The 17,032-nt window shown below is 39.2% G+C and overlaps 1 protein-coding gene across 1 annotated transcript; it reads right to left on the bottom strand.

The window, feature by feature from the left end:
• Positions 1 to 1,489: 1,489 nt before the first annotated feature.
• colgalt1a (collagen beta(1-O)galactosyltransferase 1a) lies at positions 1,490 to 16,777 on the bottom strand. The gene is made up of 12 exons (XM_026945943.3): positions 16,373 to 16,777; positions 9,740 to 9,850; positions 8,398 to 8,515; positions 7,593 to 7,727; positions 6,504 to 6,708; positions 6,261 to 6,380; positions 5,105 to 5,181; positions 4,872 to 4,978; positions 4,239 to 4,371; positions 4,013 to 4,140; positions 3,712 to 3,918; positions 1,490 to 2,398 (listed from the first exon to the last, which is right to left on the bottom strand). Exons 1-12 carry the CDS (start codon positions 16,582 to 16,584, stop codon positions 2,131 to 2,133), a joined length of 1,821 nt encoding a protein of 606 aa, XP_026801744.3. The 5' UTR covers positions 16,585 to 16,777; the 3' UTR covers positions 1,490 to 2,130.
• Positions 16,778 to 17,032: the final 255 nt, after the last annotated feature.

Here is a 17,032-nt window from a genome sequence, read left to right as displayed (position 1 = left end):
GCCAAGAACAGGAATATGACGCTACAGTGAGCACAGACTCACCCGAACTGGACAGCTGAGGATTGGAAAAACATCTCCTTGTCTTTTTCTAAATTTGTTTTATTTATTTTTTTTTTACTGTTAACATAGCCTTCCTGTCACCTTGGGCCAGTCTAGCCATTCTCCTCAGACCTCTTTCATCAAAGAGGTGTTTCTGTCCGCAGAACTGCCACTCGCTGGACGTTTTTTTTTTTTTTTTTTTACGTCATTCTGTGTAAACTTTAAAGAGTGTTGTGTGTAAAAATCCCAGGAGATCAGCAGTTTCTCAAATACTCAAACCAGCTCATCTGGCACCAGCAACTACAGTTGGGGTCATAAGTCTACATACAGCTTGCAGAATCTGCAAAATGTTAATAATTTGAAAAAAAAAAAATAAGAGGGATAAATAAAATTGCATTTTGTTTTTTATTTAGTACTGCCCTGAATAAGCTATTTCACATAGCAGATATTTACACATAGCCCACAAGACAAAATAATAACTAAATTCACACAAATGGTCCAAAAGTTTAAATACACTTGATTCTTTATACTGTGTGTGTTACCTGGATGATCAACGACTGTTTTTATGGTTTGTGATAGTTGTTCATGAGTCCCTTGTTTGTCCTGAGCAGTTAATCTGCACACTGTTCTTCAGAAAAATCCTGCAGGTCCTGAACATTCTTTGCTTTTCCAGCATCTTCTTGTATATTTGACCCCTTTCCAACAGTGGCTCACACTGAGGACAACTGATGGACTCGTACACAACTATTACAAAAGGTGCAAACATTCACTGATGCTCAAGAAGGCAACACACTACAGTAAAAGCAGGGGGGTGTAAACTTTTAAACAGGATGATCGATGTATATTGATATTATTTTGTCTTCTGGGAAACATGTAAATATCTTATGTAGCTTCTCAAGGGCAGTATTAAATAAAAAAATAAGATCTTTAAAAAAAAATACTAACAATTTACATCAATCATCCTGTTCAAAACTTTACACTCCCCTGTCTCTTAATGTAGTGTGGTGCCTTCTGGAAAATCAATTAATATTTTTAATAAAATCTTATGATTTTTTAAAGATTATTAACATATTGCAGATTCTGCATGGCATATGTAAACTTATGACCCCAACTATATGCCATGGTTAAAGTCACTGAGATCACATTTTGCCCATTCTGAAGTCGGATGTGAACATTAACTGAAGCTCTTGTCCTGTATCTGCATGATTTTATGCATTGAGCTGCTGTCACGTGATTGGTCGATTGGATAATCGTATGAATGAGCAAGCGTACAGGTGGTCAGAGTTTGAAACTTATGACTCAGAATTAAGATTTGGTATGATTGTGTATGATCATATCTGACAGGAAATTACCTCTATGACTACTCTCCTGAATAAAATAAACCTGCGAGCACTGAGAACTACGAAACAGTCATCACATCGTGTTCCTCGTAAAAGGCCACACTACAACGTTTTGTATCGATCTGGAGTGTTATTTCATCTACATTTTTAAGGCATACATTGTGACTCTATGTGATTGCTTCAATTACAATTTTTCTCTTTCATGCATCAGCTCATCGTACCTTTAAAAACCAAGTGCACATACAACTGCCTCTTCTCAGGATGGACTTCTTTTGGAGTTTTCATGATGATACATTTGTACAGATGGTGATGAAACATAAAATGAGATAACACAAATATGTGTTCCCCCACGGATGCATAGATGGGTAATATAGTATTAAAAAACAACAGATTTATCAACATGCTCTAAAAAAAAAAAAAAAAAAAAAAAAAAAGATGGCATCACTAATAGTACTAATAGAACCGAATAGTGCCAAATGAACCAAATCTATGACTCTTGTCTGCCATCAGCCTTAGGACTGAAATAAGTGGACTACAGCAGGCAGGAAAAGCATCAGTCACATGATCATGTAGAACAACTAAAGACACAGAGGTTTAGGATTAGAGAAAACAAAAAACTTGAATCCAGCACTTGAAAAGAGTCTTTCTTTGGTCAGTCAAAAGGCACAAACAGTGTGGTAATGTTAAAAAAATGTGATTCTCTGGAGAATTTCCTCCCTCTCTGGTTGGAGCGTCTGGGATGGAGCGTGGCTCAGAGCTCGTCCCTCGCCGTGCTGTCCAGAGGAGACTGCAGCACGTCTGAGTTCTGAGCCTCCGTGCTGATCTCGTCCTGCTCGTGAGTCTTGCGTGAGCGTTTTCTGTCCCAGTCTGTGCGCATGCCGTCGTTGTCCCACACGGTGGACGTCTCCGTGTCGCTGATGTAGCCCGGCTCGCCCGTGTAGTGAGTGGGGAAGACCAGCAGGGGCTCGGCCGAGAACGCCTTCAGGTCTCGCTTCTCAAACTGCTCCATGTAGTCTGAGCTGCAATAGGAGAAAATAGTGAGATGAAGAAGTAGTTTGGGGGGGAACAAAATCAAATGTACACAATTTTCACTTTTAACTCAAATGCAGCTTTAGTTTTGCACTGAAGCTACGAGGCTAATGTAGCTAATTAACAGAAGACTGTAGCCACCGAATACCATTGTTCTGTATCTAAACTAGACTTGCTTATGCGGTTTCCCGACACTGTATCTGCTATTTTAACTACAGAAATTGGACAAAAGGATCCCACAGACAGTCGAACCTCCATCTTGAATCTGAATCCCTTTTGTCTTCTAATGTCAAATGAAGTTTTACACTACAGATAAAAAAAATATCCCAAATTCAACCCATCTGAACACAATTCCTCTCAAATGTTTTGTAGTAATCTAATACCTTCTAGTGACGATTATGAACATTTATAGAGATTTAAATGCTGCATAAATCCTGTCAGTTTAACTTATATTAGCCAACTAGCCATAATTACCAGCAAGACATATGTACACACATTTATATGAAAATCTGTCAGATTAGCCCATCCTTGCCAGTGGGCTAGTGTTAGAAGTGAAGATTAGAAATATGTATAAATATGATTTTGAAATCCTTTGGATCATGTTAACAAACTGGCTAGTACTAGCAGAGATTAGCATTTAAGTGATTTCCAAAATTCTCTGGTAACTTCAGTCAGTTTAGTCGATGCTAGTTTATTAGCTAGCTAGTGAAGATTATGAATATGACTTCTCCAAAAATCCTGTCGGGTTAGTTTATGTTAGCGTGCTAGCTAAAGTTAGGTGTGAAGATTATGATCATCTGAAAATTTCCAGAAAAAGCTGACATGACTCATAGAATTCTTGTTAGATTAACTCATGTTGGCTAGCATTAGCATAAACAAGTATGACTTTAAAAATCCCAAAAGAAATCCTGTTAATATAGTTCATGTTAGCTAGTTAGCTAATAAAATCAGTTAAAAAAAAAAAAAGAAAAAAAAAGATGAAGACTTTCATAGACTCAGTATGGACTCAAAGATACAAATTCTGTAGACTGTGATTTACAGAAACAGATTATCTTACATTTTCCCTTCACAACTGAGCACTTCCTGAGAACACAGTGTCTATGATGTGTGTGTGTGTGTGTTTGTGTGTGTTCTAGTCTTCAGTTTTAACACACTGATTTTGTAATTTGGAAAAAGGAATCCCTCAGCAGGAATTCAGTCATTATCAAAAAAAAAAAAAAAAAATGACTCATCCTTACTGTCCACGAGCCTGGTGCAGTGTAGCTTTGTGTGTGTGTGTGTGTGTGTGTGTTGTGAAGCTCACACAGGATGTTTATTAAACATGACAGGAAGAAATTCATCCACAGGCAGCATCTTGCTCAGCGGTTCTGCCCTCAGAAGCTTTTTGGCTCCTTGTAATGACATCATGTAACCCAGCGTCCAATAGGAATAGTCCGCTTCTACCAGGTTGTGTATGTTTGGCACGGCTTTCTCCGGATGGTCCACCTGCATCCTCTTTCTCCCGATGTAACTGAGATTAAAAAAAAAAAAAAAAGGAAACACTTCTTATACAAACAAACACACTCAAGTGCCTGTGAGTGCTTCTGGAAAAGCATTCAGCTCACATCAGGTCCCAGTCGAGCCCTTCTCTCTCCACCTCACTCATCAGGTTCTTCAGGCGCCGCTTGAAGAAAATCTCAAACCGCAGATCGTCTTCGATCACCAGGGAGGTCTTCAGGCCACGCTCGGCAATCTGTCAATCAAGACCCAGCGTTTAATCAATCAGTGCTTCACACAGAAACATATGCAGTCAGATACAGAGGCTTTGTTCATGCACAGCAGCTTTTTTACCTCTTTCCAGATGTTGTAGTGAGAGAGGAAGCAGCCCAGCTCTCCTTTTGTTAGAGGCCGGCCGTGGTAGGGGTCGCTGTAGCCTGGCAACATGTGGATCCCCATACTGTGGATCTCACTCACGTTCATGGCTCTGAGAAAAATGTCGGAATTATAATACAATAAATAATTTTTTTTTTTAGTTATTTGAAGGAACAGGGTGTCATTTTAGCACCTTCTGCTGGCTCAGGCAACTTGCCATGAACTCCCATACTCTCTGAATGTGTATTATTCATGATCTATGAATATGCATCAATATGCAAATTTTGAAACACCCCCATGCCCTCCTACTATCCCTATTAGCTAGCCGGCTAGTTAATTTGTATTTTTCACAAATTGACATGAATGGGATTTTGGTATTTTAGTCTGAAGTCGCAGCAGCCAAACTTGTCAAAGTCTACACAATCGTGTGTTTGTTAGCTAGCTAACTAGTATGGCACACAGATTTATAGAATCGGGGATATAGCTTCTAGGATCCATGTCATCATTGTCTGAATCAGTTTTGTATAGAAGCACTAAGAAAAAAAATTATGGAACTGAATTTAATGCTTTGGTAACATGCTGTTTCAAGAACGTCAGAAAAAACCAACTTACTTGCCATCGACAGCAGCTACGATCTTGCAGTCAATCCCCTGCATGCGGAGCGCTCTGAGCATGCGCTCTCGCCGATCGGACCGACGCTGCAGGTTTATCATGAACACCTGCGTACATGCCACACATATACACACACACACACACACACACACGAATCGATATATGTAGATGTTTCAGTTCCTAATGGATACGTGATGGAGTTTTCATGCAGATCTGAAATACACACATCGTACCTCATCAAAGCCCATCTTATCAGGCTGTCTGACGGGAGGGAGGAGGTACCTGGAGGGCTCGATAGGGGGATGTCGCACTACATGAGGACAGAAGTGAGACAGTTAGGCAATCCAAAAGACTTTGGCGATTTCAATATCCATGTTTTAAATAGATAGTATTTAAATATTTCAACGAATGATTTTTATTATATTGTGAGGAATAAAAAAAAAAACAAACAGAAAAACACAGAATGTTTCTTCTGTGATCCACTGCACGGTGTCATCACTACAATGAAACTGTTTCAAAGTGAATTTGGCTTTGCTGCCTAATGCCATCTTGGCTATGATATAGGAATTTCCACATGTAAAGTGAGTTTAGAGACAGTTAAAGTAGTAGCTGATAGCTACGTATAGCTAAATATTTCCTCAGGCTCTTTTCACAAGAGGCTGTAATTCAAATCATACGTTTGTAATGATATACTCATTTGGACATGTCATTAATTCTACAGTAACAGCTCATTCACGGGGACTTGTAGGGTGGACGCTCCACATAATCTAAGACGAATAACAAATGGATAAATTAAGGGAAAATGTATAAACACTGAAATGGGGAAGTTTTGGAAGGAGTCTCCAGTGTCAGAACTTTGTACCAGTCAGAGGTAAAGCTATAACTTTAGGTTTTCTGCCACGGGAAAGTCTTCAGCACAGATCTGTTGTTTTCTGGTGTTCCATTAAATTTTATATCTGTTTTATGACTCTTTATATCTGTTATAACATATTGCAGGAACTAACTTCTTTTTTGGACGTCGCACAACATTAAATGATGAATGTAAACTGTTAAAAACTATGATTGTGCCGTTCTTTAATAAATAAAAGATTGTAATTGTTGGCAAATTTCTGAAATATAAGAGGAATAAAATGCTTCGAAACGTGCTGCTAATGGAAAATAACAGTAACTCTGCATCACACAACTATGTTGTTGATCATTGTCCTATAACAGCACACCCCCAAGTGCTTTATTCCTTACATATTTATAGGTACTTTTACAAAATTACATGATAACACACTGTATTTGTTTCGTTGTTGGTTCATGTTACATATGCCTTATTCAAACATCTTATTAAAAAAAATCTGGCTTTCCAGATATCTGAATAACACCTTGAGCCAGAGAACTCACCATTGACCTCCAGGGCAGCGTGAAGGAAGCTGTCGGCTTCGTCCTGAAGCGTGTTGTGGGAGCGCAGGGGAACGGGCAAAAACCCATACATCTCTTTATTACACACGAACATCTGCACCTCTGGACAGGACAAAAAAACAAAAAGAGTATCATACTTCTGAATGTCTACTCAGGGGTTAAAAGCTATGTGTGTCCTGTTAGATATGATAATTAGTGTTAGAAATGTGTTAGAAAGGTACTCACCTGCCATTCGGGCTGAGAAGGCGAACACTATGATGTCGTCGAAGGCCCAACTGTAGTCAGCGTGCGGAGGGTGAAACGCAAGGAGCCTGGACGCTTCTTTGCGCAGATCCACCAGGAAGGTGGAGTGAACCATGGGCACGGCGAAGCAGCCTTTCCTCACCTGCTTGCGTATCGGTATGTACGCAGGTGTGCGCTTATAGTAACCCTTAAGGAACACGGAATTATGGAAAGTTAACTGTAGCCATGTGGAATATAATCCATTTTTTTTCTATATTATGGTTTTCTCATGAAAGCTCTGCATCAGTGTATTGATTTATGCCTAAAGGTAAAATGTTCAAATTTGACATACAGGCTATCAAATTCCTTTAAAACTTTCATATAAACATTAATGCAAAAAACGACAGATTTTACAGAACTGACATTATCAGTAGCGCTTCACACTGCATTGATATTCGCTAAAAGCAATTAAATAAAAAATTTGCCATCATTAGATCAAATCCCAAATGGCTTCCTGTTCACTACATAGGGCATCATTTAAGAGGATTGTAAACCCTACATAGTGTACTACTTGCCCAATAGGGTGCCATTTTTTATTCATTTGATTCACAGAAAAACTGACTCTAGTACATGCCTGTTGGAAATGAACTATTTACCTGTAATTATCACTTTTAAGACAAATCATTTTAGTTTTTTTTTTTTTATATTAACTAGAGAACTAACACAAAGGGTTAAAAAATGAGTTAAAAACATTAAATTAATGATGGTCATGTAGCCAAAAAAGATGCTGGTTTAGGGGTAGGTGACAAATAATAAATAATACACATTTTAGAAAAAAAAATTCATTTAATGGAGAAATTATAATTCAGACTATAGTAATAAAAATGACTATAATAATTAAAAAATATGGACATATTAGGATGAACAGAAAACCCATTTATAATCGCATCGTGGTACCCTGAAGATACAGAATTCTGGCCCTTTCAAACAAACACACACATTTTATTTTTATTTTGGCCAACATCAACCATCTCGATCATGGTTTTAATAAAAGTACAGTAAAAGAAGCCATGTTTTAATACACATCCACACCTGAGAGGTCATCCCACACCAGAAGTTGGAATAAGCTGCTCGAGACTCCAGCATTGGGGCAACGATGGTCTTATTCTCTCTAATCATCTTCCACAACACATCTCGGTTGATCAGGAGATTGTCACAGTCGACCACCTGATAGCCGAGAAGTGAAAACGTGTGTGTGTGTGTGTGTGTGTGTGTGTGTGTGTGTGTGTGAGAGAGAGAGAGAGAGAGAGAAAGATACTGGGGTGAATGAAATACATCAAATACACACATGTACACATATATACAGTATACAGTATATGTATATATACCAATTCCATCCACGATTCTCTGATACTGAATTTGATTCAGAAGTGATTCAATTCAAAACACCAAACACTGATTCAAACTAGTGATTCAGTTCAGTGATTCAGGCTTCTTTAAGAAATATCATAATGCAGTAAAGGAAATCAAAAACACGGCTCCTAATATTTCTCTGCCATTTTTTTAGGTCGTTCTCCACGTCTATGCTTAGCTTGTGAATGCTGCGAGACACTCACATCGCAGGCATTAAAGTATGTACAAGGTATTTGAATAAATTTGTTTAGAAAGAATGATTTATTTAATACTTAGCCTTTAAATCAATTTTTGACCAATCTAGCTGATTCAGTTTTTTTAAATTTAAAACTGATGCAAATGTATCAGGAGGAATCTAATTTATGCATCAGGAAAAAAAATGATGCATTACACCCCGAGTCATATGTCAGATGCTCTTAATGATGTGTAAATTAGAACAAAGTGTGTGTGTGTGTTAAATAGGACTGCTAAAGTAAATACACACCAGTAAATAGTCAGCCCACATCTCTCGGGCTGATTCCAGTGCAGCCTGGCGCAGCTTCATCACGTGAGCGTATCGGTGGTTCGTCCAGTGTTTGGGTCCTTCCTCATCACCGTATGCCCTGATGATGAGGAAATGCAGAAATAAGTACAGAAAAACAATGACACTCTGCAGCTCGAACCATTTCTCATAAACCTGTTTTAAATAAAAGAGAAAACCAATAGACAAATGCGTTAGTGAAGGAGGTGTGGCCTTTCTGTGTATCAGTCTCAATGAAGGAGGTGTGGCCTTTCTGTCTGTCAGACTCAGTAACAGAGGCGTGGCCTCTATGCATTTCAGTCTCAGTGAAGGAGGCGTGGCCTTTGTGTTAGTCTCAGTGAAGAAGGCGTGGCTTTTCTGTCTGTTAGTCTCAGTGAAGAAGGTGTGGCTTTTCTGTCTGTTAGTCTCAGTGAAGGAGGCGTGGCCATTGTGTTAGTCTCAGTGAAGAAGGTGTGGCTTTTCTGTCTGTTAGTCTCAGTGAAGGAGGCGTGGCTTTTCTGTCTGTTAGTCTCAGTGAAGGAGGCGTGGCTTTTCTGTCTGTTAGTCTCAGTGAAGGAGGCGTGGCCTTTGTGTCAGTCTCAGTGAAGAAGGTGTGGCTTTTATCCCTATCAGGTTCATTGAAGGAGGTGTGGCTTTTATCCCTGTCAGGTTCATTGAAGGAGGTGTGGCCTCTGTGCCTGTCAGTTTCAGAGAAAGAGGTGTCGCCTCTATGCATGTCAGTCTCAGGGATAAAAACCACACCCCCTTCACTATCAGTCTCAGTAAAGGAGGTGTGGCTTTTATCCCTATCAGGTTTGTTGAAGGAGGCGTGGCCTTGGGACCTGTCAGTTTCAGTGAAGGAGGATTGGCCTTTGTGCCTGTCAGTCAGTGAAGGAGGTGTGGCCTTTGTCCCTGTAAGTCTCAGTGAAGAAGACCTCAGTGTTTGTCAATCCTGTGAAAGAGGCGTGGTTTCTGTTCCTGTCAGTCCCAGTGAAGGAGGCATTGTCTTGCTGCCTGTCATAGTCATTAAGTAACATTTATTATTTATATTTATATATTAGGTTGGCTGCTATGGTATCTCTCCTGACAACTAAATATTGAGCTACAGAAGCAGTGTGCATCGGTTATACGCTGGAGCACTGGGAGTAATAATATAGTGAACTATTTATTTGGACAACACTGTACGTAAAGACCGCACTATATGGTGAAACGAGAACAAATACAGACATGGCGCTAGAATCAACCATTTACATCGTCTCCCGTGACCCAGGTATTTACAGGAGAATTATCAATCTTTACTTCACAATAAGTGATCTGTTTTACAGACCTCGGCTCCTCTTTAGGTCTCCACTCCACGTAGTGGTACAGCTTCTGTACGCTGACGAGCCAGTCTCGGAGCTGATACGTCGTGTTGTCTGCATTGTGATCGGTTGCAACCCTGTGCAGCACAAAATTAGACACGTTATGACTCGCATTTGCATGAGTATGAGCACATTAAAGCTTTGTGAAGAGACAGCACATTTTCAGGTGTTGTAATCAGTGCAGTCATATCAGCATGCTCTTATTCCTTTCTACAGGTGTGTATTATCCTACATAAAGGCCAAACCTGGTGTAAAATAATACTTTTTCAAGATATTTAGAAGAGCAGCTCAGTTACAATACACAAAGAGGAACAAAACTCTGCACTGAAATGAACTCTTTGAATTAAGTAACAAAAGATTTTTTTACAAACAGCCTCACAGGAGAAGTGAAACTGCTCAGTAATCAGCAGGGATTTTTTTCCCAACATTTAAAAGCTTTTAGCCATTAACTCAGCAATAAAATATAATGGGGCTTGCTGTTAGAGGAAAATAATCAACAGCAGGGTGGTACAGTTTACGCTAGAACAGCTACAAACATTTGTTCCTTCACCAGTCTCGTTTTTTTCTCTCTGTCCAAGTTATTGGACACAAAAATCAGCTTGTCATATTACAAATAAAATGCAAAGCACAAACTGTCCTGAAGACTTTCCTGTGGCTTTATCTCTGACTGTTACGAAGTGCTGACACTGGAGACTCCTTCTGTAAATCTTAAATCTCCTTACTGAATACGTGAAAACCAAATCAAAGATTGTACATTTTATATTTAATCTTAGGTTACATGAAGTATCCTCCATACCAGTCCCTGTCATAGGATGATACTATAGAAACAATAATGTATTATAATAACAAGTGCATTCATATAAACCTGTAATTTGGTTTAGTCAGAATAAATCACTTATAGTCAGAATAAAACACTTCGGGGTATGCAGTTATAGGAAAATATTCAGCTATGGGTGATGTGATGTGGCCCAGCACAAAGTTACTGTTACCGCCCCGAAGGTAATTATTTCCTTATAACAGCACATCCCAAGGTGTTTTATTATATATATAAAACACAGCAATTGATTAATTGATTAAATTTTTTTAATTAAAGAATGGCGTGTCATACTTTTTGTCCATTTATTGTTACATTTAATGTTGTGGAAGTTTGACGTTTGGCACACAAGTGTTTGTGGGTCTGGATCTGAAACATTCCTGCGTTTTCAGTTTTTTGCCTTCAAATATATAAAATATATAAATATTATTTTAACAGTGAAAGCCTCTCTTACAGCTTTAACACACAAACTCTACAAAGACCTGTTTAATTTCTTTATATGAAACGGGAATCTGGCAACACATCTGTCCTGTAGTGTTTAGCTCTGCTTTTCTCTAAAATGTAAGCAATGCAAAAACATGTGCTATGTTTAAATAACAGCTCTAAACAGGCCTTTCTTTTATTTCTATACACAAATGGCTTTCATTTACCCTCGAGCCAACTATGGTGTTAACTGATACCTCTGTCCATTTACTGGCAGGACAAAAGAGGACGTTAATATACTGGCTTTCAGGGCTTGTAACTGTAAGCTGAAAATGCAGTGTACCTTAAAACCCATTTAAGATACAAAATGTGGTCCATTACATAAATACACTACGTGCCACTACTTATGATTATAATATATTACATATTAATTTAATAAGCTATATTATATAATAAAATGCAGTCAATAAAATGGCATGTTGCTGTTTGATTCAGTTGGAGGTTGCTTATGGCAGGATCTTTGGGAAACTTTTCTGTTCCTGAGATTAAAAAAGCATCGAAATGTCCAGAATGTTACCAGGAAGCAACACAACGACCAAACATTACTTGTCACAATACAGAGCTATAATTCTGGCGAAGGTAACAAACAATGTCTGAACTGAGATTTTCTAAAATTTATGCAAATTAGTTCAGACGTAACAAATGACTGGCTCTATTAAATTCTTCACACCAAGCTCATGATGTGGATTTTAACAGAAGCGCTGGCTGTAGACGCAAATAACAGCTTTCTGTTAATGCTCTTGTTCTTGTTTCTATAGTAACAACTCATTCACATGAATTTGATGGCACACACACCACAAAATCCCAAAATAAACAGAATAAAATTGTGTTATTTAACAAATAAAAACATACAACCATTGATATGGTGAGGTTTTCTGTAAGGAGTTTATTTAACCTGCTTGGATAAGAGTCTCCAGAGTCAGCACTTTGAGGTAAAGTTTGTCTTATTAACCTCAAGACAGAGAAAGAATGAGAAGCTGGTGAGGGAACGACTGTTTACAGCTGCTATAACATAAGCGATAACAGGAACTAACATGTCCAGTGGATGTTCCACAACATTAAGTCTAAGTATAAAGAAACAGATAAAAAGTACAACATTTCGTTCTTAAATTAAATGAAAAAAAAAAAAGGTAGTGTTGGTATTGATCTGGTATAAGACGAATAAAACACCTCAGGACGTGCTCTTATAGGAAAATAATAAACTGTGGAGTGTTAAGAGTAACTCTGCTTCACATCAGGCCTCATCACGCCACACCATCATTGGTTATTTTCTTATAACGGCACGTCCCCATGCGTTTACTAGAATATAAGAATGCATACATTTAGCCTACAACCATTTCACAGGAAGGCTGTATCGCACGTGTCCTTCTCAGTGATGACAATCCGATAATTCTTTTCACCAGAAAGCATGATGGGAATAATTATCTCATACCAATGAATACATTTTAGTGTTTTGTGTTAATATCTTCCCCCGTGATAAGGCTCAGACAGGTTTCTGGGAATACAGACAGTTGCAGCATATTTCCACAGAAACACTTTTTCTAAGCAGCCTTTGTACAATTCTCTTCGCTCTGTCCCTTGCGAATACACAGCTGCTGCTGCTGGACAGATGTTTGCATTCCCTCCACATTTCCTTTCTTTTCAGGGTCCCGGTACCCCTCCGATAGCAGACACCAGCGTAGCTACAACTAGGCCCCTATATGTTTATGGACATGTCTTTTTGTTTAACTTATTATATACAACAGCACTGTTTGAATTCTCAAATTTGATTGGTCAGAAGGTTGATTAATTTCATATAACAGTAGTGCCAAATCCCCAAATTTATACATTCAGTATCAGGATAATGAGAAAATAAAGACAATGTTGAAATAAGTTTGGGAATACATGAAAAGGTTTAAGGGCAGCTTAGCGTTATACCGTAGTGTTTACGGTTTGATCTTAGTTGACAGCTTTTTAGTTCAAATCCCAGAACTGGCACAGAGCAAAACCTTTAAGACTCAACTGCTCAAATATGTAGGCTGTTCATATTACAAAAAAATTATTAATATGAACAAATATTAGGCCTGTATAGTGTATGATTACTTCTTTGTTGTTTCATAAAGGAAAAAAATCAGCATAATATTCTGCGTTGCAGTGTTAAGATCAATTGTTATGGGAAAAACAAACAAAAAGTCTGATTTTCTTTTTAAATGCTGCTTTTTTTGTTGGTTTGAGAACCCTTTCCATCTTTAATCTCTGACTTGCACTGACGTTTGTGCCAAAAGAAAACATCAGAATAACAGAACCGAGTTCTACTGAAATCCAGATAATAAATCTGAAGCCCAGAGTTGGTCATTTTTCCACATGGTTTTCCAACTGTGGGCTGAATAGCATTAAAACTAATATTTTTCCAAAAAAAAAAAAAAAAAAAAAAACACACACACACAGCCATCTAACATTTAGAGCAGGAAAAGACACAGGACTGATTTTCAGTTCAGTGAAACTGTTCATTCTTAGACTTCTGAGTGTGAAATGGCAGCAAATAAACTGTGCAGTGTGTGTGGTGTGTGTGGTGCGTGCTCACCCTGAGGAGTGTGTAACAGAAGCAGGCCTATACCTGTACTGCCTGCACTCGAACCCTACACAGTTTCACACTTGCAGTGATTCTGATTTTATTATCACAAATGTATTTCAAAGACTTTAAGCTCAGACGTTGCTCTCAGATAAAGATATTGTCAAAATTTTTCATTAGCAAGTCATGAGCAAGCAGAGCACAAGCATTTGTCGGATTGTGTGAATGAAGGAGCGCTTTATACCACTGCTACGCTGAATTCTCACACCTGATTGGTCAGGAGGTGTTGATTCATTTCCTATAAGAGCAACTCTGACAGTATTGCAGCTGCACATCACAGGTTTATATTAATGCACTCGTTTTAATACGTTATTATTTCTGTAGAAACAACTTACAGAGGGTCGTGTATGGTGGACGCACCACAAAGAAAAAAAAAACGTGTGTAATCGTTGATATGGTGAACTTTTCTGTAAGGAGAGCATTTATGGAAGGAGTCTCCAGTGTCAGCTTTTTGTAACAGTCAGAGGTAAAGCTCTAACTTGAAGTTTTCCATCATGGGATTTTTGGAGTTTATGTTTTGAAGTTTCTTGGTAACATGACAAGCTGCGCTTTTTGACTCAAGAGAGAGAGAAAAAAAGAGAGGATGCTGAGGGAACAACCGTTTATAGCTACAGTGAACTTAGTGCTGATTATTTCATGAATAGCATCAAGCAAAATCAGTGGTTTTTAAGTGAGCTGAAAACTTCTCCATCATTTTACTCATCGTCCCTGAGTTGCTTCTCAAAAAGTGTGAATAACTTTTACATTAAAACCGTCACAGATGATGAATTAGTTGAGTCCCATTTGCATACTGCAGATTATTTTTTAGAGACTCATCTGCATATTGCAGATTATACTGCAGACATCTTCTCTATCATTTGAATCACCATCTCTGAGGTTTTTTTTTTAATAATGAATAACGTTGACATTTAAACGGTCACAGAAACACATCTGGGGCATGATGAATTAGTATAAACTCATTTGCATATTCCAGATTATTTATTAGGGACTTGTTTGCATATTGCAGATTATTTATTAGGGACTCGTTTGCATATAGCAGATTATTAGAGACTGTACAGTAGTATTAGAGACTACAGTAGGGCTGTAGTGTAGTGCAGTAGAGCAGTAGAGTAATGCAGCAGTGCAGTAATGTAGTGTGGTGCAGTAAAGCAGTAGAGCAGTAGTGTAGTGTAGTGATGTAGTGTAGTGCAGTAGAGCAGTAGTGTAGTGGTGTAGTGCAGTAGAGCAGTAGTAGTAGTGCAGTAGTGTAGTGCATTAGTGTAGTGCATTAGAGCAGTAGTAGCAGTGTAGAGCAGTAGTATAGTGCAGTATAGTAGTAGCGGAGTGCAGCAGAGCAGTAGTGGAGTGCAGCAGAGCAATAGTGGAGTGCAGTTGTGCAGTAGAGCAGTAGTGGAGTGCAGTAGGGCATTAGTAGTAGTAGTGTAGAGCAGTAGTGGAGTGCAGTAGTGGAGTAGTGTAGTGCAGTAGAGCTGTAGTATAGTGCAGTAGAGCTGTAGTATAGTAGTGCAGTAGAGCAGTAGTGTAGTGTAGTGCAATAGTGCAGAAGAGGAGTAGTATAGACCAGTAGTATAGTGCAGTAGAGCATTAGTGGAATGCAGTAGGGCAGTAGTATAGTGCAGTAGGGCAGTAGTATAGTGGAGCAGGGCAGTAGTATAGTGCAGTAGAGCAGTAGTGTAGTAGAGCAGTAGGGCGGTAGTGTAGTGCAGCAGTGTAGTGCAGTAGAGCAGTAGTGTAGTGCAGTAGTGTAGTGCAATAGTGCAATAGAGCAGTAGTATAGACCAGTAGTATAGTGCAGTAGAGCAGTAGTATAGACCAATAGTATAGACCTGTAGTATAGTGCAGTAGAGCAGTAGTATAGACCAGTAGTATAGTGCAGTAGAGCAGTAGTATAGACCAGTAGTATAGTGCAGTAGAGCAGTAGTATAGAGCAGTAGTATAGACCAGTAGTATAGTGCAGTAGAGCAGTAGTATAGAGCAGTAGTATAGTGCAGTAGAGCAGTAGTGTAGTGCAGTGGAGCAGTAGTATAGAGCAGTAGTATAGTGCAGTAGAGCAGTAGTGTAGTGCAGTAGAATAGTACAGTAGAGCAGTAGTATAGTGCAGTAGTATAGTACAGTAGAGCAGTAGTGTAGTGCAGTAGAATAGTACAGTAGAGCAGTAGTATAGTGCAGTAGTATAGTACAGTAGAGCAGTAGTATAGTGCAGTAGTGGAGTGCAGTAGAGCAGTAGTGTAGTGCAGTAGAATAGTACAGTAGAGCAGTAGTATAGTACAGTAGTATAGTACAGTAGTGCAGTAGTGGAGTGCAGTAGTGCAGTAGTGGAGTGCAGTAGAGCAGTAGTGGAGTACAGTAGAGCAGTAGTGTAGTGCAGTAGAATAGTACAGTAGAGCAGTAGTATAGTACAGTAGTATAGTACAGTAGTGCAGTAGTGGAGTGCAGTAGTGCAGTAGTGGAGTGCAGTAGAGCAGTAGTGGAGTGCAGTAGAGCAGTAGTATAGTACAGTAGAGCAGTAGTGTAGTGCAGTAGAATAGTACAGTAGAGCAGTAGTGTAGTGCAGTAGAATAGTACAGTAGAGCAGTAGTATAGTGCAGTAGAATAGTGCAGTAGTGTAGTGCAGTAGTGGAGTGCTGTAGAGCAGCAGAGCAGCAGCCGTTGTATTCCCAAACCAGCAACGTCCTGGAAAAAATGACTTACCAAAGTGCAATGCGGTCCTTCGGATAATTCAAGCGCTCAATGGTCCCGAGGAAGTAAGGCAGGGAATGGGCCGAATTTCGGCAGATGAGAGAAATAACGACCCTCGGAGCCAGGAGAGGAGATTCAGGACTCCAGCGCTCTTCGGGAAAGTAACCGAGAACCGGGCCGGAAATGTTCAGCAAACACAACAGACACAAAACAAGCACGAACATCGCCGAGACCCGCCGAGAAGAGCCCTTAATACACACTACCTTTTAGTTAGGAACACTTACACGCTGTTCATGAAGCGAAATCAAAGATTCAAAACTGCTTTAAGGAGGTTCGGGTAAAATCAGTCGACCGACAGAAATCCAACCCAGTGACAACTCTGCAGCCTCCACACGCTTAAAGGGCACGTCACATCCACATCCACGATTAAAGGGGAGGGCCTTCCTGGGGAATTTAATGCCCTGCCCTGAATTGCGTTCACTGGAGAGGAGACATTTATTTATTTATTTATTTTTGGAGTAAGATTAAAAGAAGTTGTTCAGAAGGTGTTGATGATCCTATAACAGCAGCTCTGAAAGTAGTTCCAGCTGCAAGACAAATCACAGGTATATATTAATGCGCACCTTCTGATGCGTTGTCGTTTCAATACACAGCCATTTGTGCAGTAGAAGC

This window comes from Pangasianodon hypophthalmus, chromosome 23, assembly GCF_027358585.1.
Source record: "Pangasianodon hypophthalmus isolate fPanHyp1 chromosome 23, fPanHyp1.pri, whole genome shotgun sequence".
Taxonomy (NCBI): Eukaryota; Metazoa; Chordata; class Actinopteri; order Siluriformes; family Pangasiidae; genus Pangasianodon; species Pangasianodon hypophthalmus.
This window is presented reverse-complemented; position numbering and strand designations above follow the sequence as displayed.

Bases quoted from the DNA above. Each gene is read 5' to 3' on its own strand.
- colgalt1a (XM_026945943.3), bottom strand. From the start codon at position 16,584: ATGTTCGTGCTTGTTTTGTGTCTGTTGTGTTTGCTGAACATTTCCGGC. The intron at 8,516-9,739 runs GTCTGTAAAACA...CCTCATCATCAG, and splicing joins AGACCTAAAGAGGAGCCGAG to GGCATACGGTGATGAGGAAG. The intron at 3,919-4,012 runs GTGAGCTGAATG...TTTTAATCTCAG, and splicing joins GGGCTCGACTGGGACCTGAT to TTACATCGGGAGAAAGAGGA.